General features: G+C 37.9%; 1 protein-coding gene across 1 annotated transcript in view; it reads right to left on the reverse strand.

The window, feature by feature from the left end:
- Nucleotides 1–19,874, reverse strand: part of ACVR2A (activin A receptor type 2A) — an 83,554-nt gene extending 63,680 nt beyond the window's left edge. The window contains exon 1 of the mRNA XM_087819865.1: nt 19,218–19,874. Within this exon, the coding sequence (XP_087675991.1) occupies nt 19,218–19,272 (55 nt within the window). The 5' untranslated portion in view covers nt 19,273–19,874. The remainder of the gene's footprint in view (nt 1–19,217) is intronic.
- Nucleotides 19,875–25,378: the final 5,504 nt, after the last annotated feature.

Raw genomic sequence — 25,378 nt, forward strand, 5'->3', positions numbered from 1 at the left:
GTAAAACAGGCACCTACATGAAATTACTTAGAAAACTATAAAGCATTAATAAATGGAAATTATTTTCCCAGATATGTTGATATTAAAATACTGAGAAAATAAAACAAGATACACTTTTGGAAATTTCAGTTATTCCCCTAACACCCACTCCCTTTCGTCTTTATCTCATTTTGGAAAGGTTTTTGAGGTGCCCTCATTTGGGAATATACTACTAATGACGCACTACTCCATTCTATATTACAGTTTTCTGAAAAGATTCACCCCAAAATCTCTATATAAAACAATACTACATAATTACATAATTGAAAATGTTAGTATTCTTCCCTGAAAACCAACTTATGTCCCAGAATTAAACCAAAGTCCAATAAATATATAAACATAAATATTATAAACAAAATAAACACTACTGTATCCTAAACAAAACAGCAGAGCCATCTGCAAAAGTAGTTTTTCACTAAACACAGGGTGAGGCAGAGTAGATTTACAGTTGTTCATATGGAAAATAATACAATAATTAATAATAATACAAGAATAAACTGTTTTGTGTACTCACAACTATAAACCTACTTTTGTCCCACCCTGTATACTGGAATGTCCTGTTTTTGTTTTCTTTCAATTTTATTTTGTATTAGTTTCAGGTGTATACCTTAGTAGTTAGACAATCATATACTTTACATAGTATTCCCCTTGATATTTCCAGTACCCCAACTGGAACTATACATAGTTATCGCAATATTATTAACAATATTTCCTATGCTTTATTTTCCAGTGACTATTTTGTAACTGCCAATTTGAGCTTCCTAGTCCCTTCACCTCTTTCACCCAGTCCCCCAAAACTCTCCCTCCCCTCAGGTAGTTTGCTGTCTGTATCTATGAGTCTGTTTCAATGTTGTATATTTTGTTCTTTAGATTCCACATATAAGTGAAATCATTGGGTATTTTTCTTTCTCTGACTGGCTGATTTCCCTGAGCATCATACCGCCTAGATGTTTCCATACCTTAGCTATTGTAAATAACACTGCAATGAACATACAGGAGGACCTATTCTTTCAAATTAATGTTTGAGTTTCTTTGAATAAATTCCAGAAGTGGAACTGCTAGGTCATAAAGCACATCCATTTTTAATTTTTTGAGGAAATGCCATACTCTTCTCCACAGTGGCTGCACCAATCTTCATACCCACCAACAGTGCACAAGGGTTCCCTTTTCTCCACATCCCTGCCAAAACTTGTCATTTGTGGATTTATTGATGATAGCCATTCTGACAGGTGTGAGGTGATATCTCATTGTGGTTTTAATTTTCATTTCTCTGACAACTAGTGACATTGAGCATCTTTTCATATGTCTTTTGGCCTTCTGTAAGTCCTCCTTGGAGAAGTGTCCATTCAAGTGTTCTTCCCATTTTTTAAATTGGATTGCTTTTTGTGGGGTTTTTTGGTGTTGAGTAGTATGAGTTTTTTATAAATTTTGGATATTAACCCCTTATCAGATGTATCATTGGCGAATATGTTCTTCCATTTAGTAGGTTATCTCATTTTTCTGATGGTTTCCTTTGCTGTGAAAAACTTTTTAATTTGATATAATCCCATTTGTTTATTTTTCTTTTGTTTCCCTTGCCCAAGGAGAAATATCAGGAAAAATATTGCTAAGAAAAATGTCTGAGATTTTACTGCCTATGTTCTCTTCTAGGATTTTTATCAGAAAGGGAAACTTAAGAAAACAATCCCATTTACACCTGCACCAAAAAAATAAAATATCTAGGAATAAATTTAACCAAGGAAGTAAAAGACCTGTACTTGGAAAATTATAAGACACTGAAGAAAGAAATCGAAGACGATATGAATAAATGGAAGCATATACAGTGTTCAAGGGCAAGAAGAATGAACATCATTAAAATATCCATACTACCCAAAGCAATCTACAGATACAACTAAATTCCTATCAAGATACCAATGGCATATTTCAGAAACTAGAACAAATATTCCAAAAATTTATATGGAATCACATAAACAAACACAAATAGCCTCAACAATATTGAGAAAGAAGAAGAAAGTTAGGGGTATCACACTACCTGATATCAAACTATACTACAAGGCCATAGTAGTCAAAATAGGCTGTTACTGGCATAAAAAACAGACATATAGATCAATGGAAAAGAACAGAGAACCCAGAAATAAACCCATGCCTATTTATTATTTGACAAAGGAGGCAAGAATATATAATAGGATAAAGACATAGTCTATTCAATAAATGGTATTAGAAAAACTGGACAGGTACTTGCAAAAAAATAAAACTAGACCACCTCCCTACACCATACTAGAATAAACTCAAAATGAATTAAAGACTTAAATGAAATGCCCTCAGTTTTAGATTTAATACATTGTACTCATTCCTACTCAAAAACAGTTCAAAGCTAGACTCGGCTAGGCTAAAACAACAAGCAGCATCAGCAAATTTTAGAGCAGTTTTAGGTTCACAATAAAACTGAGGGGAAGGTACAGAAATTTTCCATATACTCCCTGACAGCACAAATGCATAGCCTCCCCCATAATCAACATCATTCATCATAGTAGTATAGTTGTCAGCAAGAATAAACCTACACTGACACATCATAATCACCCCAAATCCAGAGTTTACCTTAGGGTTCACTCTTGGTGGTGTATATTCTATGTGTTTGGACAAATATATAATGCCCTAAAAATCCTTTGTGCTCTACCTATTCATCCCCTCCACCCCCCACCACCCGCCAACTGCACTCCTGGCAAACAATGATCTTTTTACTGTCACCATAATTTCGCATTTTCCAGATGTTATGCGGTTGGAATTATACTGGATAGTGCCTTTTCAGAATGGCTTCTTTCACTCAGTAATATGAATTTAAGCTCCCTCCATGTCTTTTCATAACTTGATAGCTCATTTCTTTTTAGTGCTGAATAATATTCCATTGCCTGGATTTATGAATAAAGCTGTTATAAACATCCGTGTAGAGGTTTTTATGTGGAAATAAGTTTTCAGTTCCTTTGGGTAAATACCAAGGAGCATGACGACTGGATCTTATGATAAGAGGATGTTAGTTTTAGAAGAAAACACCAAAAGGTTCCTGAAAGTAGCTAAACCATTCTCCGTTCCCACCATTAACAAATGACAGTTCCCTTCTGTTTTACCCTCCTTGTCAGCATTTGGTGGTGTCAGTGTTCCAGATTTTGGCTAGTGTAATAAGCATGTAGTAGTATCTCGTTTCAATTTGCATCTCCGTGATGACACATGATATGCAGCATCTTTTCATACACTTATTTGCCATCTGTATATCTTCTTTCGTGAGGTGTCTTTTGGCTTATTTTTTAACTGGGTAATTTTTTTTCTTCTTTGTTCTTTCATTATTTAGATAACAGTCTTCTATCAGATATTATCAAATACTGCAAATATTTCTCCCAGTCTGTGGCTTATCTTTCAACTAATATTTTTTACTGAGTTATTTAGAATGCTTACCAAAAGAATGCTTACTACGTGCCAGACATCATTCAAAGGACTTTATGTATATTAACTTACCTATACTTTATAACAACCATATACAGTAAGTACCACTATTATATCCATTTTCCAGATGAGAAAACTGTGGCACAGAGCAGTTAAATAACTTGCCCTAGGTCACAAAGGTAGAAAATCATGGTACCAAGATACAAGACCAGACACTCTGGCTCCAATGCTCTTAACCTACATCGAACGCTAACATAGCACTACAATGAATGAGTCTGAAAGAGCACAGGGTCGTCTGGTAGATGGACACTAACAAGCAATTATAAAACTAAATATGGTAAGCAGTACCATAGGGGTAAGCGATATTAAGTCCAAATCTTCAGATATTAATAGTTGAAACTAATTCTACTTGAATTACTAATTCCCACAGCAAAACAAAGAATCCCAACTCAGCCTGAGAAAGACAAACACATTTTATAAGGGTCTGTCATTTTTCCATTCAATTAATCAGGTATCTGTCTGCTACAGTTTTGTTACTTTTCTAGTTAATAACAGTAACTTTCCTATCAATCTTTTACTTCCCAAGACAATTCCAGATCAAGTTAGAGATCAGAATCAGAATGAGTTTTCACCATATTTGTTAACTCAATACATAAGAGAAACAGAGATGTCTTGGATCTATACTGTAATTTTTAAGTACTTAAAATGGTTAACTGAATCTGGATTAAGTGTTGCTTAAGAGAGACATTCCCTCAGTAACTAAAAAAGAACAATTAATATATCAAAGCTATAAGTCTCCAAAGTCAAGACTTCTGCTTGTAACACAATTAATAGCAGGCTGTTTGACCTACACCCACTGATAAACTGCCACCTGGGAACAGCCAACCCATCTGGGTGACCAGGTGGCCCTGCTACTTGAGCTTCCCTTCTCATTCTCCTTTCAGCTAAAGACAAGATTATATTACTCTTCCTTCCTCACTACGCCTCATCCTCAAGCCCTTGCTGTTTCTAGTATGTGTTAAAAGCCCCTACTGGTGGTGAGGTATGAATGAGCAGGGATATTAGTGCAGAGGAGGAAGAAAAAATAAGGGCAAAATGACGAGAGTCCCCTCCTTTCTCGCACTTCATGCCATTCTCCCTATGTAGTTCCTAACCGTTTTCTTCCAGTGGCCCTGTCCTAATACTTAAGCCAACTGCCTCTGTCTCAAGCAACCTGGTGAGTTGCCACCGACTGGGGGTCCTTTGGTCCTCTGAAACACAATGGAAGTCATATGGCTTCTTTCCCTGCAGGGAAAACAACATCCTATAATGGATGAAGCTCATATTCTATAATAAGCTAAGTGTCTGTCTGAATCTCAGTTGTGAAGCTTATTGGCTGTATGACCCTGTTTTCTCACCTGTAAAACTGGTAACTAAGGTAGCTCAGTACCAGAAACACACTGTAGCAAGCAGTCAACAGACTTCCTTTATATTTTTCATTTGGCTCTGACAAAGGATCTCAGGATCAGTATTTCTCAGAATAAGTATCTCAAATCCTTAGAAAACAGGCTTTCAAACTTTGATTACATACAACAGTAAGAAACGCATTTTTCACTGTGCCTTGGTACATATATAATCACACACATAACTGATATTTTACAAAATGATACTAACTTTTGCTATGTGTAATTCTTTCTGATATTTTCTTTCTTTCTCCTCTCCCCTACAATCCTTCTCCTCTCCTGCCCTTCTTCCTAATCACATACATGAATTTCGTTTTAGTTTGGTCACCATACCACCTTACTGGAACCCCAAGGAGCAGGATACTTCCAGGATGCAAACTGCAGCAGGTAAAAGAGAGATCGGGGAATAAGGAAATTCTAATAATGCTGGGGAGAAATCCATTTTCCTAAGACACAGTGTTATTCCTGAAGGCAAAGTTAGTTGTATTGCTGTAATACAGAACAACAGAGGTAAAACAGGCTTGTAGATTGGTCTAGGAACTTAACCAACACATATAACAATGATCCTTATAAGAAAATGCTCCCTAGGTTCCGAAGTTTTTGGAGCATAATATATATTTCCAAGTCCGGGAAGGGGTGCTACTTATACAATGTCCTATGTCAGGGGCTGGTAAACTACCTCCTGCAGGTCAAATCCAGTCTGCAGCCTGTTTTTGTACAACCCCTACACAATGGTTTTTACATTTTAAAGGTTGATAAAAAATCAAATAATAATAATATTTTGTCACACATGAAAATCAAATTCCATTACCTATAAAGTTTTATTGGAACACAGTCACACTGAATCATTTACATATTGTCCATGACGAGTATGTGTTAAACACCTATAGTGTGTCAGGCACTGGGGAAACTACAGTTAATAAGTCAGATATGGTTCTCTTCATAAGTATTAATGGAAGGCAAGTGAAAAAAAAAGCTCAGAGAAATAAAAAGCACTTGGTTTGTAGTAGAAACCATCAGAGGACCAATAGGGCAAAAGAAGAGGTTGGAGAGGGCCTTCTCAAGCAGTGCCTTTAAGGTGACTGTAAGGAATAGACATTCTCTAGTATTTTATATTCAGCTGTTTATGGAATAAATTGCTCTCTACTCCTTTAATAAATCATTGCAATATTACTAATATTTACAATAATATTTTAAAGTTTCATGTATATATGTATATGCAAGTGTGATTGTGTTTGTGTACATAGCCTTTGATCCTCACTGTAATCTTGTGAGGTAGGTATTAGTATTACAAACGCTCCATTTTACAGACGAAGAAACTAACGTTATGGAATTTCCCAAACTTCACATTGTTTATCATCATACCATAGTAAAGAAATGCCCAACACCCAAGTTTTCTCCCTACAGGGTGTTTGCTCTTTATACCAGCCCAAAACCTGCATAATTAATTACTTTCACTGAATTTGAGATGAAGAACATTCTTACTGCTGTTTGCTAGTTTGTTTTTAAGAAAATAATTCTTTCTAATCAACAGCTACATTTGTACCAACAAGATTAGCTTTTATTTCTGTTAACTACCCCCTACTGGCCAACCACATGTTCCAACGGTAGAAAATTCTATATAATCTGTAACAGACTAGGTTGATCTATTCTTCTAATGACTTATTTTCCACATCATAGAAACAAGACTAGTTATTAATTATAAAAATATTGTTTAACTGGGGCTGCTAAATATATGTTGCTAGACTAACAGGAATTTCAATTCTTAGTAGGGGCTATTCTCAGGCTTCTGTAGTGAAAGATAAGATCAAAACTACGCTTCACTAATTCAAAAGGAAAAAAAGCACACTTCTTCTCTGACCCTAATTTTTTAATTTGACTCCATCCTTCAGAAGTAAGAATCAACCTGAGTAGTTTATTCTTCATAAAAATCATTCTGATAGAGGTGGTTACTAGAGAAAATAGTACCTGACAGTTTGTAGGTCTTCTCAACAGTTAAAGCCTCCTAATTTAACTGCTTCTATTATTTCTAGCCCTCTCAGCTAAGAGGCAATCTCTATTTACATTTTAACAAACAATATAATTAGCAATTAATTTTCTAATTCAATACCCAAACCAGGTTTATGTATCTCTAAAGAACTAAGGAAGAGAATAAGAAAAGGTCACCAGCTAAGGTTTGTTATATAACATTTATATACAATAGAAGGATGGTCAGTTAGCTATCCTATCATTTTTCCTGGTCATTTAGAAAGGTGGTTTATTCTACTTCTGAAATGCCTACTAATCAAATTGTTTTACTATAACCATGCCCACCTTGTATAAGTCAGTATCTCACAACTGCCCTTACTCATAATTTATCATTCTCTTTTAACTTTGACTTTTCATTTCTACCCATATAATTTTAAAGTATACTTAAAGTAATTTCAAGTCAGCTTAAATAAAAATAATCAGCAAATTCTATTCACTAATCCTGCAGCATAAAAACTCATTACCAGGTAATGCAAAGCCTAGCAACCAGTTCTTTTTCTAGAACTACTTTAAGGTATTAAATAAAATGGCTTATAATATTTACAGAGTGAAACTACACTTCTTTATAGAAAGTAGCCTACCAAGGATAGTTAGCTTTACCTGCTTCCAAAATGGGGGGGAAAAAACCACCCACAAATAGAACCATTATATTTTTAAATTTAGTAAAGTTTAACGTTTCTTCCAGTTTTATCTGTGTAATCATGTAGTTTTTCCTAGTCAAAAATAACGCTATTGAGCTTCTGCCAATATAAAGCTGATTTCCCTTCCCCAAGTACCAACTCCCCCCCCTACCAATAGCAGAGGCTTGGAATCCTTCACAGACAAAAATATTCAAGCTGACTAGAGTTAGAGGCCATAGCCCTGAGTAAAAGCGATAGCCCAAAGTATTAACTATTTATCCTTTCAGCCTTTATTGTAAGACCTTAATAACCTATAAAGACATCAAATTCCTAATTAAAATTCAAAACATGCCAAGTTTCTATTTCTGAATCTTCAACCATACCAACAATACAGTATTGTACATGTTTAAAATAAGAGGTGATCTCATGAAAAAAATAGGCATTTGAAAATAAGTAAAGCCAAAGTTACAGATAGAAATAGAAATACTTAGTAAATAAGAATATAAATTAGCAGATGCTCAAAATTTGATGCTAGGAATTTGCCACAAAAATTCAATAGCCTCTAGTTTATTATCTCTTTTTTGAGGGTTAAAAAAAAAAAAAGACAGTGTATTCACATTTCTCATGTGCACAATAAACCCATCCATTTCTTTTTAAGTAATAATAAATAGGAAAAAGTAGAGTGACTAAGAGGAAGACTGGTAAGTGTAGCCAAGCTTTAAAATACAGAGAATGTTCAAAGCTAGAAGGGATCTTGTAGAGTCTCTCTAGCTTAGGTTGATGTAATAGTCTCCTAACTGGTCTCACCTCTTCACTCCTACATACTTTCACTATATTTTCCAGATTGCTGCCAAAGAGATCTTAACACATAACCCAGATCTAGCTTCTCCTTAAAACTCTTTGCTTCCCCTGCCCTTTAGATTTCATTCCAACTCCTTCCCACATCAGATCAAAACCCCTGCATGATCTTGTCTCCGACTATCTCTCCAATCCCATCCCTGCATTCATTTCTTAAGGCAGTCAGTCAAATATTTATTGAGCTTCTACTCTGCCAGAAACTGTGCCATCCCTTGGGGGGGTATTGCAATGAAGGTGAGAGGTGGCTCACCCTCTCTCAGAGCGTACACTCCAGTAGTGGAAAGGGCAGATAATAAATAGGTAGATAAATAAACTAAGTAATTAGAGACTGTGACGTGATGTGAGACAGTCACTCTCTAGGGACCCTGTTTGTTTCTGTCACTGCACATATGACAATTTGTAATGATTTTACTCATTTGCTTACTTGATTTATGACTGTAAGCTCCATAAGGACACAATCATGTCTCTTATCACTGCTGCACCCCAAGCACTTAGTACGGTGTCTAGCTTGTTGTTCAATATTTACTAAATTATGTCATCCTCTTTAATTCAGATATAAGTAATGTGGGGGTCTCAGTTGTTGCCAAGGTCAAAAAAGAGTAAGTAGGAAAGAAGAAATCTGAATGAGAGACTCCACAATTTTAGTCCAAAATATTACACCACATTCAAAATACTGATCTCAAAACTGAAGGCTCATGTTTTCAAAGCTTGTAGCTCTTGCCTCAAAATAGACTTGAGAATCTTTCAAGACTTTACTTTTACATAAAAAATTTTAAACTCCAACAAATAAATAGTGATGAAGATTTACTCCAATGTTTCCTTTTAATGCATGCTAGGAACAACAAAACCTTAAAGAAACCTATAAAAGAACCATGACATCTGAATGTTCTAGATATTCCCTGGCACCTATTTGTCACTTTTTTTTTTTTTTTGGTAGAAAAGAAAGCAAGAATTTGCTGACCTCAGCAAAAACACACTTAGGATATTTGTCACTCTTTATTGATATTTTCTCTGGCTGAATCACTTAGTCAGAATATCTCACATTAACTGATAATTAATTTACCAGCAAATTTAAAAATATCCCCCAAGAAGTGAACCTATATTTTTCAATGTTTTACACATACAAACTACATTTTTAAAAATAAATTTAAAGGTAGGTTCAAAACTAACATTTACAGGGGTGGAAAAAAGTAGCTTTACAGTTGAAATGTTTTACACACGACATTTTTTAAAATAAGACTTAAAGATAAGCTATAAACTAACATACAGGGGTGGGCAAAAGTGGGTTTACAGTTGAAATACAAATAAATAATACAATAATAAATAATAATACAAGAATAAACTCTGTTTTGTATACTCACAGCTGTAAGATCTATGAACTAGCTACGTATTATGTGGCATATTATTTCACTTAACATATATTGGTTTACAAATTTTTTAAAATTCTCAAGTGTTTTAGGAACTTGCCAAGATCTCGTAACTTGTCCATGCCCCTTCCTCTTGAAATAATGCCTTAAAACAAGCTTGATTTATCATGTATAGTCATAAAGATGTGAAGACCAACAGATCTTTCCTAATAATTAAGGTCTCATTTCTATAAAATATAAATTATATAGTAATTATAACCAGAAAAAAATCCTATCTCAAAGCTTTATATACCGATAAGCTTATTTTTATTACAATACACAAAGACAATTCATTTTTTAAATCCTTTAAAAGGCAACCACTCCCTATGGGTCCTCCTAATAATTATCTTATTGCTTTACATTTATTTCCTTCAGCGACATTAGAGAATACAATGATTCCCAATGTGACTATAGCTACTGAGAAAAATAGTCAATCAAAGAAAAAAGAGCTTTTATCTAGTCCAAAAGAATGGTATTGAAAAGGTTTTGGATTCAGGCATGAATAGCATATATCACATCAGAAAAGTTTTTAAATCTTCTATAGAACAGTGTAATTTACTGTGAAGAAAATGTCTCATGTAGATTTCAAAGAATACTAAAACACAAACAACAAACTGAGCCACTAGTGCTCAAAATTCTTTCACTTCACAGCACAATGGCTACATATCCATCATACAGTGTCTCTGCCCTATAAAAAATATTACATGCTCTCATGTGTTTTATGTGCTCTTATTTTTCCAAATCTTTGTCCATATTTTTATTCATGCTTATTATCTAAACCAGTATCTGTGTGTAGAATTTCTTTTGTTATGAAAGAGACTCCTCTTCTGGCTTATTTCTTTACCAATTTTATTTAGTAGTGCTACCATACTACCTCAATCTTTGGGCTGCTTCTCTGTCCTATATGCCACATATACGCTTTGGGGGCATCAATCACGATCATATCGTCCATTCCTATCTCCTCTAGGTTTTAATTACTTTTCATGTGTACTTAACCCCCTCAAACTGAAATTGTTCTATTTCTTCAAGCAATTCTAAACAGCTTTACATCATATAAATCTCTTCTTCAGATTTAGCCAAAATTCTTTTATTTTAACTTGCCTTTCATCCATGATTAAGTTTACTCACAAACACCTGGCCCGGCGTGGCTCAACAGTTGAGCATCGACCTAGGATCCAGGCGATCAGGGTTCAATTCCAGGTCAGGGCACATGCCCGGGTTGCGGGCTGCAGCTGATCAATGACTCTCTCATCATTGATGTTTCTATCTCTCTCTCTCCCTCTCCCTTCCTCTCTCTGAAATCAATAAAAAGATATATTTTAAGTTTACTCACAAATGCCCTCTGTTTCTGATCCTATTTTGTACCTTTTCCTTCATATTAAAATGAATAACCTTCTCAACTTCCCGCCAAGGCATTTTTTTTCCTATTATTAGGATCTATATTTTCCAGCAAGCCTTTCCTAAATGAAAAAATCTGAACTCTTCAAAATTACAACTAATTTTGTTTTAGCACTTTTGTGTGTGCTTAATTCATCCAGCTAGTCCAGAAGAGAAGAACTCAGCCAGGACAGGTCCATGTTCTCCCTCGGGACCAGCTTTCCCTCAATTCCATGCCTAATTACATGGTCTCTATTGTAGACTAAATAATGAGCATATTTTTCAGTGCACACTATTTTTCATTGCAAATATTTACTTATTCAGCTTCCTTCTCTACCCAAGAGTACTGAGTATAGAGAGTAAGAGATTGCTGAACTAGGTCATTATTTTTTAGGAGTTTAGTACCCATTGATCATGGACTTAATGCGTCATAATCAAAAATCTTTAAACAAAACAGAATATAAAAATAAATAAAAGTGTCCTGCACACTGTATGAGTTAGTTTATGAAATTTCTATTTCTGATACAACACATATTTATGTATATGGGAACTGAGTCATGATGCAATGTGCATTTATTATGGGTTATGGTAAAAAAAAAAAAAAGTTGAAAGTCACTGAACTTGAAGATCTCCAAGATGCCTTCTAAATCTACATGATTCAAATTATATTAAAAGATTTATATTATATTACATCAAATTATATTAAAAGATACCCCCTAAAAACAACAAAATCATTTTTAATGTCACTATTAAACTCTAACCTTAAAATTAAAAAATCATAAAGCTTTTAGAGTAGAACAAAGTTCAGAAATCATCTAATCCAAGTTTACCACTTTAATACATTAAAAACTCAGACCCAGAATTGAAAAAATTTCACTTCATTCAAACAATAAACATTTGTCGTGTGCCAGGTTCTAGGATTGGGTCTGTAGAAAAAAAGAGATGTCTTCGAAGAATTCAGTCTAAAGTGTATATAGGTGAGTAAACATTTGCAATAATCACTGGAATCAAGGTAATTTATGAAGTATAAGAAAACAGAAGCAACTAACAATCTGGGTTGAATGGCAGAGAAAATGTTTCTAAAGAGGTGATACTTCTCAATCTTAAAAACTAGGAGTTAGCTAGGTAAAAGAGGAAGAAATAACATGTACAGAAAGGTACCATACTGATATACAATAAAGAATGACACATTCAGGAAACAGCAAGTCGAGTTTGTATAGCTGGGATATAGGACTCATGCTGAGGAGGAGCCACAGCAGAATACCTCACCCTTAGGTGACATTTAATCTTCAAACCACTCTCTGAGATAGGCACTATTAATATCCCCATTTTGTAGATGACAAAACAAGCACAAAAGGTGAGGTGATTTGCCCAAGGTTAGGTTAAGAAGCCAGGATGTAAAACATGAAAACTGCCGAAGTCTAACCCCAGAGCAGATACTCTTAGCCACTATCCCAAGAGGTTAGAGAAAACAGGCAGGAACCAAATGATAAAGGACTTTGAATGCCATTCTAAGACTTCAGATTTTATGCTAAAGGTGACTGAACAGTCAGAGAAAGGTTTTAAGCAAGAGTGACAATTCAGATTTATTTGTTAATGAGGTCTATCTAGCAGCTATGTGGATGGAGCAGAAGGGAAAATAGTAACAAGGAACTAGCTAGTCTTAGCTAGAAAAGTTCTACAATAATTCAGGTAAGAAAAATGATGCTGAGCTAGACATTGGCAGTGCTGGCACCAGAACCCAAGTCTAATGACCACAACCACATTCCTGTCCAGTATCCATAAGAACTTCCCAATTTTTTCCCTTGAGCCCACCATTCTAACAGATAAGAAATCCAACCTCGCCCTACCACGTGACTCGGCTGGAGTTTAGTCCCATACATCAAAAGGTTGTGTGTTCGATTCCCCATCAGGGCACAGACCCAGGTTGCGGGTTCAATCTCTGGTCGGGCATCTACAGGAGGCCACAGATCGATGTTTCTCTCTCTCAAGTCAATAAACATATCTTTGGGTGAGGATTTAAAAAAAGAGAGAGAGAGATCCAACCTCAGAGACAACAACATATCCCCTTTAGTTCCCCCTTTATTAAACAAAACCTGACCACTAGATGCATTAGGTATATGAAAGTGACTAAGAGAAATCTAGTTGGAGAATGAAGGGAAGTCAATTGTTCTCTATGGTAGTTTTACCTTATTTTTTTTTAAATGTTTTTATTATTTCAGAGAAAGGGAGGGAGAGAGGGAGATAGAAACATCGATGAGAGAGAAACATCGAATGGCTGCCTCCTGCATGCCCCCTACTGGGGATTGAACCCGAAAGCCGGATATGTGCCCTGACCTGAATCGAACCATGAAACCTCCTGATGCCTGGGATGACAGACGCTCAACCAACTGAACCACACGAGTCGGGCTTACCCTCTTGACTGCTCCTTCTCCTTCCTCTATACACTATTCCTGGAACTTACATGTTCAATAGTCAATTTAAAATCAATGTTCTGTCTAGACATGACTATTACAACCAAACAGAATTAAATTTACCACAGAGGAAGTCTAATGTGGTTCCAGCTGTGGCAATAAATATACTCTCTGGTCTAGTCAAATTTTGGTTTAAACAGAGACAACAAATGAATATTAATAAGAGGTAGGCTTTCTGAAAGCAACAAAGAGTTAAAGAAAACCAGAATATTAAAAAGGGAATAAGAGCACTCTAAAGCTTGATAAAGCCATTTGATTCCAAGACAATAACACTACTCTCAAGTGTGCCTGTGGTATTCTAGAAACCAACAAATGAAAGAATAGTGGAAAAGATTATCTGGTCAATTCTCAAGCATTCTAAATTCAATCCATTTTCATTTAAACCATGGGTGACACCTCCTGAGCCACCCTTGATGCTCAGCAATGAGTGGGACACTATAGGGAAGTACAGAGGAATGGAGAGGGTAGAGAGGAAAGAAGGGAGGAAAGTGGAAAGAGAACTATAAAGAGAATGGAAGAAATGATGAGGTATAGAATAGAGAACAAAAAGTGGAGGAATTCTAGTGATCCCAATACCAAGCATTGCCAACCTTACCTAACGTACTATCTGAGGGGCACCCTGACAAATGGCAACATAAGAGAGCATAAAAAGAAAAATTTAAATCACAGATTTATGAGACACCAAAGACAAAATATAAGAGTACTTACAAAAGTAAAAAAGCAACACAACAGTTTAGAATCTAAAGGGGCAATTTATAGATTATTAAATTTTCATTTGGTTTAGTTATGCTTTACTTCTCTTTAAACAGTGATTTTGGCAGGGCCGGGAGTGGTTCAGTGGTTGAGCGTCAACCCAGGATCCAGGCAATCAGGGTTCGATTCCCGGTCAGGGCACATGCCTGGGCTGTGGGTTCCATTCCCAGTCGGGGGCATGCAGGAGGCAGCCGATCAATGACTCTCTCATCATTGATGTTTCTATCTCTCTCCCTCCCTCCCTCTCCTTTCCTCTCTATGAAATCAATAAAGATATAAATAAATAAATAAATAAGTAAATAAATAAATAAATAAATAAATAAAATAAACAGTGATTCTGATAGACCCAAAAGGTATCTGAAATATCAGTAGTATCAGAGATACATATGGGAGGTGTTACAAAGCCAATATGAGACTTATCTGCATACTTTTTGTGTGAGTGACTTCAGAATTTTTCCTCTCACCAGTGTAATGCTACTTATTTTAAGTTTCACTGTAATTCTTATCCTGGCTGGCTGAGTTAACTTCCTTAAAACCAGACTTCAAAACATAGTAAGCACTTATTAATTATGGTCAAATTTTAACCTTAAAAAGGACAAGAGTCTACAATTGATCATAGAATATTACTTAGTATGGCCTAAATGAGCCTAATGGTAACCAGAATCCTGCTAATGAATCTCAAGAAAATTATGTAATTAAGAAATCACTTTAAAAGTTTCTTGAAATTAAAGTTAGCTAGGCAAAAAAACAATAACAAAGCCCTTAAAAAACAACAACAATTTTACACCTTGAACCATTTAGGAATCATGTAACATTGGACATATTTCTTCCATATGAAACTTTCAGGCACCAAGTTAAACACACACATACACACACACACCGTAATGCCACCATACAGCCCACGCGGTGATTTCAGTAAGTAAAAGGAAATATCCTTAAAGACAATTATTATGGCAAATAAACTACTGGATCAAAAGCAAATATAATTAAACGCGATACCTTAACCAATCCATTCATCATATCCATGAATATGCAATCTTCACGAGCACTCCATCATAACAAATGATTAGAGAGTTTATTCATAACAGCAAACTATTTTTAGTAAAATATAATAGAATGAAATAATGTATATACCTATAGTCTGTTTCTCTAATTTAATCATTCTAATTTGAAAAGACAGTGAAAAGATGAAAACTCTTAATACAAGGTGACCTGGAGATCTCCAATACCATGTACTTATAAAATTTAGGTAACTGTAGGAGGAGGAGTAGAGCCCCTTTACTAATATACTAATGCTTTTAAAAATTAAAAGTTTAAAGTAGGGCTTCTCCACCTCAACACTACTGACATTTTGAGCCACATAATTCTTTGTTATGGAAGGCTGTGCAGTGCATTATAGGATGATTAGCAGCATCCTTGCCCTCTACCCACTAGATGCCAGTAGCATACCCTCCCCTCCTCCCCTATAGTTGGGATAACCAAAAATGTTTCCAAATGTCCCCTGGGGGAGGGGTGCAGGGGTGGGGAGCAAAAGGTACTCAAGCTTGAGAACCACTGGCTTCTCATAAATAAATAAAAATTCAAAATGAATGGGAGGGTGGAAGGTAGGGTGGATATTTTGTTTCTCTTCTGCTCTTGATGTTCCAATATATTATATTTGAATGTGATCACAGCCTACATTTAAGAGATTCTGCCTTTTAGAAAACAAAGCATTTAATATCTATCACTTGTTAGCCAAAGTTCAGAAGAGTCCCAGAAGATTTACTGCACTGCCAATTCCCCCTCCAATCACACATACACTTACTTATAGAAATACGCACAGTATTGCCTGACTGAACTGAAGAATATGCACATATTACTTTATTTCCACTTCTTATTTCATCAAATATATGGACCAGGCTGTTCCAGCTCCCACAGAATCCAAAGGAATTCTCAGCTTATTCGGTGCAACTCAAATAGTACCGCAATAGTTTCATCACTTTAGGTAGGATAAAACTAAGAACTAGGGCAAGTACTAAACTCATCCTCACATTTTAACAAATTGTGGAGAAAGGCACAAATTTACCACAATGTTTTGAAAACAAAAACAAAAAAACTACGTAGGTTTCTGTTTAAAATAAAACTTGAGGAAGAATAAGAGGAATGAAAAAAATCAAAATCAAGGGGAACTGTAGACATTTCTAGATGAGGGCAAAACTCTAAAATGTTTCCCCTGGAACTAGAGAAAGAAATTATACACTTGGCCATACCCTACAGGAACAGTCTGTATAATCAGTCTCCAGTGTGCATGCCATGGAATGGAAACTAAAAAATAAAAATGCAAAAAATACTAAAGAGAACAGTAAACATCCATCCTAAACACCTGAAATAAAATTGTTCTTTACTACTATTCTCCATTTGATTTAAAATGTTCAAATATCCAGAGACAAAAAACTGAAAACTTGAAAAAATTTTTTGATTTTCATAAAAATAGTCATCCTCATACGAGATTACAAATTACATAAAAAAATCAATTAGGAAAAGAATCACAACAATCCTTCTTAGAGTGCATTTGATTCACATCAAAAGCCCTTTTAAAAAGCAGACATTTTAAGTTCTAAAAAATCTTCATGTATAAATACAGATTAAAGTCTTTAAGATTATTTCAATTATCTTCAATAGGATTATATTTTAGTTCAACTAGGAACCTTTATTTAAAAAACTATGCAACAATATTTAGTAATTTAATGTAAGTCGAATATCTATATGCTGTATAGCAACAAATTACTTAATTTCAAAATTTTAGCTATTAACCTCCTGGCCCAGTGAAAATAATCCTGCAAGAAACTAATGCTCAATTCTTTTTTTCTCCCAAACCAAGCAGCTGGAACTGGTATTGAAATGCACACACTCAGGCCCATCCTGAAATAATCCTACAAGAAACTAATGCTCAATTCTTTTTTCTCCCAAACCAAGCAGAGGAAGCTGTAAGATCTGTAGTGGCAGCCTGCTTTTCCAGAAGTAATACCTTGAGACTGCTCAAGAATAACCTCCTTCACCAGTGAGTGTGCCTCAGGTGAGCTTGGGAGGGAATAATGTCCACAATTCTTTGGTCAGTGGCCATGATGCCCCTCCTCCTCAAGGGCAGGAGATCAGAAAGAGGGATTTGAATAAGAGGAGTTCACCAACCAGAACATATAGGAGCAGAGGAGAAAGAGTACTACTGGAAAAATAAAAACCTCATGGTTAAGTCATGTAACAAAAGCAAGAGGTTTAATGTTATCAAGGTATCCATTCATTTTAGAGATACCATTGTTTATCTTCCTCCCCAAACCGCACACAAAAAGAACTGTCAGCCTGCCTTAAGCATGCACCTTCTTCCATTTAAACAGACATGATTCTTTTGGTTAATCTCTGGCAATGATCGCCATTTCACAACACATTCAGCCCACCCGGAACTGATCAATACCACTACAGACATAAGACTAGACTTTATCCATTTATTAACCACAAGGAAATGTACCATTCAGCAAAATTCTATACATTACAAAAGATTCTATTAAAAAGGGGGGTGGGGAGGACTGACGGACATGGACACGGACACACACACACACACACACACACACACACCACAGAGGTACACAAAGAAAAGACTACCACCCTCTAATTTCCCTGTAGCAAATGAGATAAAGACATGGCCATGAAACCTGTCAATTCCGAACCCCCCCCCCAATAATTCTATCTCACAACCTTAGTAATTGAATATTTAATTTTATGATAAATAGATCCACTGCGACTTTAAAATTGTTCATCTATGGAACTAACTCTGCTACGTACATTTGCACACCTTTGAATCAGACGCTGTATGCATTTACAGGATTTCAAATACAAAAGGCTAGCTAGTTTTCCAACCACTGGTTGCAACCACAGAACGTTCTCACAAAATCACATTTTCAAATACAAAAGGGCAAGATTATTCTTCCAACCTTGAGCCAAAACCTATTCTATGAATATAGTGTATTTAACAGTATGAATAATTTCAAATGGGCTATTCTAACCCAAAAACAATGCTTCAATAAAACGCGTTTAAAATAAGTATTCCGTAGGTAAGCAAAATCTATGCCAGAAAAGAGCACATAAATGGTGGTTGAAAGCCAGCGCAGTACCAACACACAGCGGCATACCTCTTCTGCACTGGGTTATAGTTAATACTCCAACAACAACTACAACTATTTTTAACACTGCTGGACACCGAAGTTGAAGAAAACGTGAGGGGAGACCAGATGAAATTGCTGATATGATCTATTGTTTCTCACGGTCAAAATTAAGTAGCAACTGACTTGATCTCTGCTGTGATAGTCGCTGGTGAAGCACTAATTAAAAGGCGACTTAAAAAAAAAAAAAAAAAAGCCTTCTTTTGGAGGATGCCACACTAAATGACATGTTAGAAATAACGCCTTTCAGGTCTCCAACCTTTGCGTAAATTGTTACTTGTGGTATTTGCGGCTTAATTGAAACCCAACCGGCGCTGTCATCCAGCGTTACGGCCACAAAACCAAGACTTTCTCACTTCCACAACAACAGGGCAGTCACTCTTATCAGCTACCAACCTAACTCAAAACGAGGGAAATTCATGGAGGTTTCCAGATCACAATCAGCCCTCGGGGATGGCAGCCGAGGGGCTCGGGGCGGGGGGTAACATTGCCCGGGCTGCCCCGGGGCTCGCCGACCCCACGACGGCCGCGGCGGCCAGCGGCGGGAGCAGCGGCTGCAGCCCCGCCGCGCCGCGCTCCAAGCACCTACCTGAAGAACAAGAGATAAGAAAGACGGCGAACGCCAACTTTGCAGCAGCTCCCATTTTCCCGAGGCGCCGGGGAAGCCGTAGGAAGTTCTCGCTAGATATCCAGTTCCCTGGGTCTTCCTCGGAGACAAACCTCCTGGTGTAAAATCAACCGTCATAAAACATATTCGGAAGCCCCGACCAAAAAAACGTTCACGGGGTTGAAAAAGAAAAGAAAAGAAAAACGGGGGGGGGAAAAAAAAAAAAGGACAACAATAAAAAAAAAAAAAAAAAAATACACCACGGGGGAAAAACCGCCACACACACCCACAACACACTAAACCGCACAACGAAAAGCCAACAACAACAAAAGCAGGTTTAAATCACTGTCAAAATCACTGTCAGCTCCGCTCGCCTCTCGGGTCTCTCGGAACAAAACGCCAGGCTGAGGCGACGAGGAGGCGGCGGCGGCGGCGGCGTTCGCTGCCGCCCGGACAGTCCGGGAACCGAGCTGGGTCCGACGTCCGGACCGACCTTCAACCCGGACACCCAAAGTCCGCGGACCACTGGTGGCCGAGCTCGCGGCAGTGGCGACCGAGGCGGCAGCGGCGCGGGGAAGGAGCGACGGGCGGCGACGGCGGCGGTTCAGGCGGCGGCCAAGTTCTGGTCCAGGCTCTGGCTCCGGCTCCGGGCTCCGAGCTCGGCCGCGTTTTCGGTCCCCTGGCCTCCGCCGGCCCCGCCCCCTAAACTTCCGGTTCCGGTCCGGAGCTGGATGGCAGGCACCGTGGAGGAACGCTCCGCGGCGGCGGCGGCGGCGGCGGTGGCTGCGGGGCGCAGCGCGCGTGCCGGGGCCGGGAGCGCGAGGAGATTGTCGAACCAGCGAGGCGGGAGCTGGGGAGAAGTAGCGAGCGAGGGCGGGGCCGGGGGGAGGACGAGGAGGCGGGGCAGACAGGCTGGTTACCGCGAGGCCTCGGCGTCCGGCCTGCGCGGCCTGCTGGGCTTTGGGGCTCCAGTGGGTGGGCGGGTCGATGCGGGGGGCGACCCGGGGCACCTGGTTTCTGAATCGCGCCACACCGGCCTCTGGAGCGCACGCCCGAGTGGTCAGGGAGCCCAAGAAGGAGAGGACTTCGAGGCGGGGTGGGTGGCCGGTGTCTCCTCCGGGGAGGGGGCGTCTGCGGCGCCCTGTCTTTCCTCTTGGGGGACGCCGAGTGCGCTCCGAGGCGCCGGGCGCCGGGCAGCCGCGGGTGGGAGCTGGTCCGCTGCGCCTGCCGAGCTGCCCGCGCGAGCTCTGCGTGCGAGCTGGCGCGTCTGTGCCACCAGCCCTAACGATGCATCCCCCCCGCCCCCCCGTGGCTTCTGCTTAAGCGTTTTGTCTTTCGGCTAAAACGAAGGGGGGAAAAAAGCTTGAAGAGAATGGCTGTCCACCCGGTTAGGATATCCCCGGCAACTTTCACGATGTGCAATTTGAATCCGTTCCCACCATTCTTTTTAGTACACGAATCATTGTGTGGAGGACTGTTCTGCACGTAATAGATTTGCAAATACCTGCAGATTTTGATCGACATATTTGATGGTCAGACAGTTGTTTACTTTTTCAAATTTTAGGGCCTGTTTTTATCCCTTAATCTAAGTTGATTGCTTACAAGGTGCTGTTCTAGACATGGTGTTGGATCCAAAATGTAAAAATAGTATTCCTGCCTTAAGGAGCTCACAGTGTTTGCTAGACTCGAAGTGACTAACGAATACAAACTAAAGACAGTATTAGATACTGGCGCTGTCATTTCCCACACTTCAGCAAGCTCTGTGAAGGTACGGATCTTATCTGTTTAGCATATGTGATGGGTGCTTAATAAGTAACTCCATAAATAGCTAGGGGATAACTGCCTTTTAAAAAAAAAAATCCAGTATTCTCACTTGTATTCCACAAATATTTGTTCTTTTATTAATCAAAATAATAAAGTAACTATTATATGGCTGATTGATGTTTTACTTGTGGCTTACTGATTCCCACATTTTTCCCACAAAGTCAAACCTTTTTCCTTGTATTTATAGTGTTTTACTTTTCTCTTCTAAATTACTCTTTATTAAATCCATCCTGTAATTATGTGCCCATTTCTACAGCTTGCTTGCCAGGGTTATTAGCAATCATTGTGGCACTTTAAACTCTCCAAGACTTCTAGTTCTCAAGTCATAGTACTCAGAATTTGATATTGTGCAACAGTTAAGAAAAGTCTAAAGTTGATCTTCAAGGTATCTAAAAGGCCTCATGTAGTCCTGTGGACTTTATGAGCTGTTTAAAGGAATAAATATAAGCCATCTTCCATTCACTGACTGAGTTGAGTTGCATTAACACTTCTGGAATGGAAGAGTGTATTTTATTTAGAACGACCTTCAGTTCATTCAGGAATTTGATGTCGGTTATACCCTGGATCAGGCCCCACTGTTGTCTTATCTCTGCATCACTTCAATATTTCTGAATTGTGAAACCAGAGGAAGTGGAACAACTGGAATAACCAGCAATATGACTAAAACTTGAAAACATACTCCTTATCTTGCCACCCAAATTCCCCAGTATAAGAATGTAAGAGAAGATGAAAATTACTTTTCCATAGTATGAGAGAGGAGCAACAAATCAAAGTCTTCACTATAATATTCTTCTCTAATAAAGAGTTAAAATAACCCCACGGGAAATATTGTTAGCATCCATTAACAATAGTTATCTATTTTGTTCCTAAATCTGTCCACCCTGCCTTCTGCATTTTTAAAAATTCAAAAATCTATTAAGACATGAGAGTATGTGACTAATTCCCATGGAAATTCCATAACTTAGAAGACAGAGGTAACTGTAGCTGACCCTACTGCGCCTCTTCCTACTTTGTAGAATCACTTTTTCTTAGCTACAAATCCAGTGCATCCCTAACACAGTGCAAGCTGTACGAACCTGATTTCGGAAGAACAGTGAGGAAAGGGAAATGAAGCATGAAAGGAATTCTGGTCTGCCAGAGCATTAGATACTATGCGCTAAACAACGTTAGCTAACGTCACTCAGTCCCCAAACCTAGCCTTGTAGCCACTCCAATGCTAGAATTTCAAGTCCAGAGTCCCAGCAAGAAGTTCAATTAAACTGCAAATTATTACCAGCTGGAAGAATCTTGAGACGCCAGTTCCACCTAGAGATTCAAGGGTGTGTTGGCTAGCTGAGGACACAGGTAAATGAGGGTCACGGGTTGTTTCCAGAATAAAAGATGATTTCTTTTTATACTAGAAACTCACATGGCTCAAAGAGGTATGGACTGCAACTTTGAGGTGGGGCTGGAATTGAACTAGTCTCTGAGATTGGGTAGTATGGCATATTGTGAGGAAATTTACCTTAAGGTATTCACGTGCCTTCGGAGATACCAAGAGTCACATATAAGCAGCACATGCTTCAGTCTTTCTTCATCTTTAGGAAGATGACCGAATGTATGAGAGGTTGAATTCCCCCTCCATGAAGAATTTAAAAATATTAATGCCACTTTCTAGATACTGTAAAAATCTCCCGGGCTAAGATAAAATGGGCATTCCAGAAGTGGCACAACTAATGAATTTCTTATATACCAATGCTCTAAGAGCATACCACGTGGGGAACAAACCGGGTACCTTGTAGGTCAAAGGAAAGCGGAAAATAATCAGCATGTCTTTCATTAATCCTCTGCCTAAATGTGCAAGGGGTAAGAAAACTCACTCTACCCTATATATCCTAGCTTTTGCTACTATTATTTCTCTCTTTCTAATTAGGTCTAGCCATAGTATTGCACTGTGCCAGTGGGATAAAAAAGAAATGCTGAGAGGAAGAATTTGGGAGCAGAGGAGGGGCAAAACATTAAAGCTGAATAGTCTAGAACAGAAAAGTGAGCTAGAAGAGTTAAGAGAAACCAGCTATGGTGGAAATAATGGAGCCAACAATTTGATAAAAGGGCTACAAAAAATAAAATTTTAGCCCAGCCAGTGTGATTCAGTTGGCTGGGTGTCGTCCCATGCACCCAGAGGTCGCTGGTTCCTTTCCCGGTCAGGGCACGTGCCTGGGTTGAGGGCTCAATCCCCAGGAGGGCGTGTGCAGGAGGCAGCCAATTGATGTTTCTATCTCTCTTCCTTTCCCCCCTCTCTCTAAAGTCAATTTAAAAAAAGGCTACACTAGTCCAGCTGGTAATATAAATTTCAACAAAAAACTGGGTTCTCTGTAACCTCCCAAAGATAACATTTAACTTTTTCTTCCATATCACCTCCTTTGAAATCCAGTAAATGTGTGGGAAATGAAAAGAACAGGCTTATTTGAGGAAGGTTTTCTCCCACCCTCCAATAAATACATTCATGAGCACAGGGGCTTAGTTTTCTAGCTAATTCTAACTAATTTCTAATTGTTTTATAACTTTTATTTCTAAATATTATAACTTTTATTTCTAATAGTTTTCAACTATTCTTTCTACAACAGGCTTTGCAATGCACTACCTCTCAAGTGAAAGAATGATGGAGTACACCAACGCTAGTCAGAGTGTGGTTCTCAAATCAGTGTTGGTCTCAGACTGTCTTCAATGAGATTAATGTAGACATTGACAACAACCATTTTTAAGAGTTTTGTAGAAACTTAACAAGAGTTTGCATCTGCTGAAACTAATAATAATAATAATAAGGCTTATATTTTTGTTTTTATTTCATTATTTTAGTAATTCAACTTTATTGTATTTTACGAAAGTCTCATAGATTGGAAATTCACCACAGATCATTTGAGAGGCACTGGAGCATAAAATAGACAATATACCGAAGACTCTCAAAAATATTGCCTTCCATCCATTTTAACAAATGCTTAAAATCTTGAATAAAGCTTTGATGCTATAGTCCTAAAAAGTCCTATAATGCAAAATTGCATAAGAACCAGTCATTTTTTATTACATCATCTATCTTTATCTGTGGCATTCATTTATTCAACAAGTAATTGTTAGCCATAGGATTTGTGCTAGGCATTTATTGTACAGTGATAAGTGAAACACATATAGCCTCTGCCCTCATTGAGCTTAAGTATCATGAGGAAGACAGAAGCTGCAGTGGGAAGGCTTACTTGTAATAGCAGACAGGATACTGAAAAAAAGAAGAAGAGTGGTGGGATTAGATGGAAAGAGGGGATCTATTTCTAGAGAATGATTCAGGAAAGACTTACAAAGGAAGTGGCATTTAAATGGAACTTTACAAGATGAAAGGAAGATAGTCATGAAAGGAGCTAGTTAAGAAGGAATAGTACATACAAAGCCTATGATATGTTCAAGAAATTGAAAGGAGGCTCTCACAGCAATGAGGAGAGTGGTGTGAACAAGGAGAGAAATGAGTATAGGCTCAGACTAGGCAAGATCTCATAGTCCAAAGTAAGGCTCTTGGATTTTATTCAAAGTGAAACATCAAACATCGAGCCATTGGATGGTTTTATAACTCTTTTACTCTTGCTCTTATATGGAGAACAGGTTGCAAGATATTGCCAAAGAAAGCAGAGAAACTAGATAGAAGGGTGCTGCAATAAGTCAGGCAAGAGAAATTGGTAATGTGAACTAATGTAGAAAGAAGTGGACAGATTCGAGATACATTTTTTAAGTACAATTTACAGGATTTTCCAGTGAATTGGATGACTCCTACTATTTTTTTCTTTGAGCAAATGAGCAGACATGGTGTCCTTTGTCGGGATGGGAAAGGTTTAGGGGAAGGAAGAAACAGATGTATTACAGAGAAGAAAGTGGAGGAATAAATAGTGAAAATTTTCAATTTTGAAAAAGTTAAATTTGACTTGCCTGTGAGACGTCCAAATAGAAATGTAGTCCATTGGATGTAGGTGACTGAAGTTTGGAGGAACATGCAATGCTACCGTTATAAATTTGGGAATTGCCAGCACATAAATGGTACTTAAGGCCATGGAGATTGATGAGAACATCTAAATAGAGAAGAAATTTAGCATGTGGAGCACCAAAAGTGAGGAAAGGGAGCGAAAAAGTAGCAACCAGAGAGATGAGATAAAAACCAAGAGAAAGAGAGTTCGTACATAGGTGTTTTACAAAGGGAGATAGGAACAGTACTGACTCTTACAGATTCATCAGTAAATTGAAGAACAAAAAAATAAAGGGCCAGTAGATGTGGCCGTCATGGACTGATGTCCTTGACAGTA

The sequence above is a fragment of the Miniopterus natalensis genome, chromosome 8, assembly GCF_054644295.1.
Source record: "Miniopterus natalensis isolate mMinNat1 chromosome 8, mMinNat1.hap1, whole genome shotgun sequence".
NCBI classification, from domain to species: Eukaryota; Metazoa; Chordata; class Mammalia; order Chiroptera; family Miniopteridae; genus Miniopterus; species Miniopterus natalensis.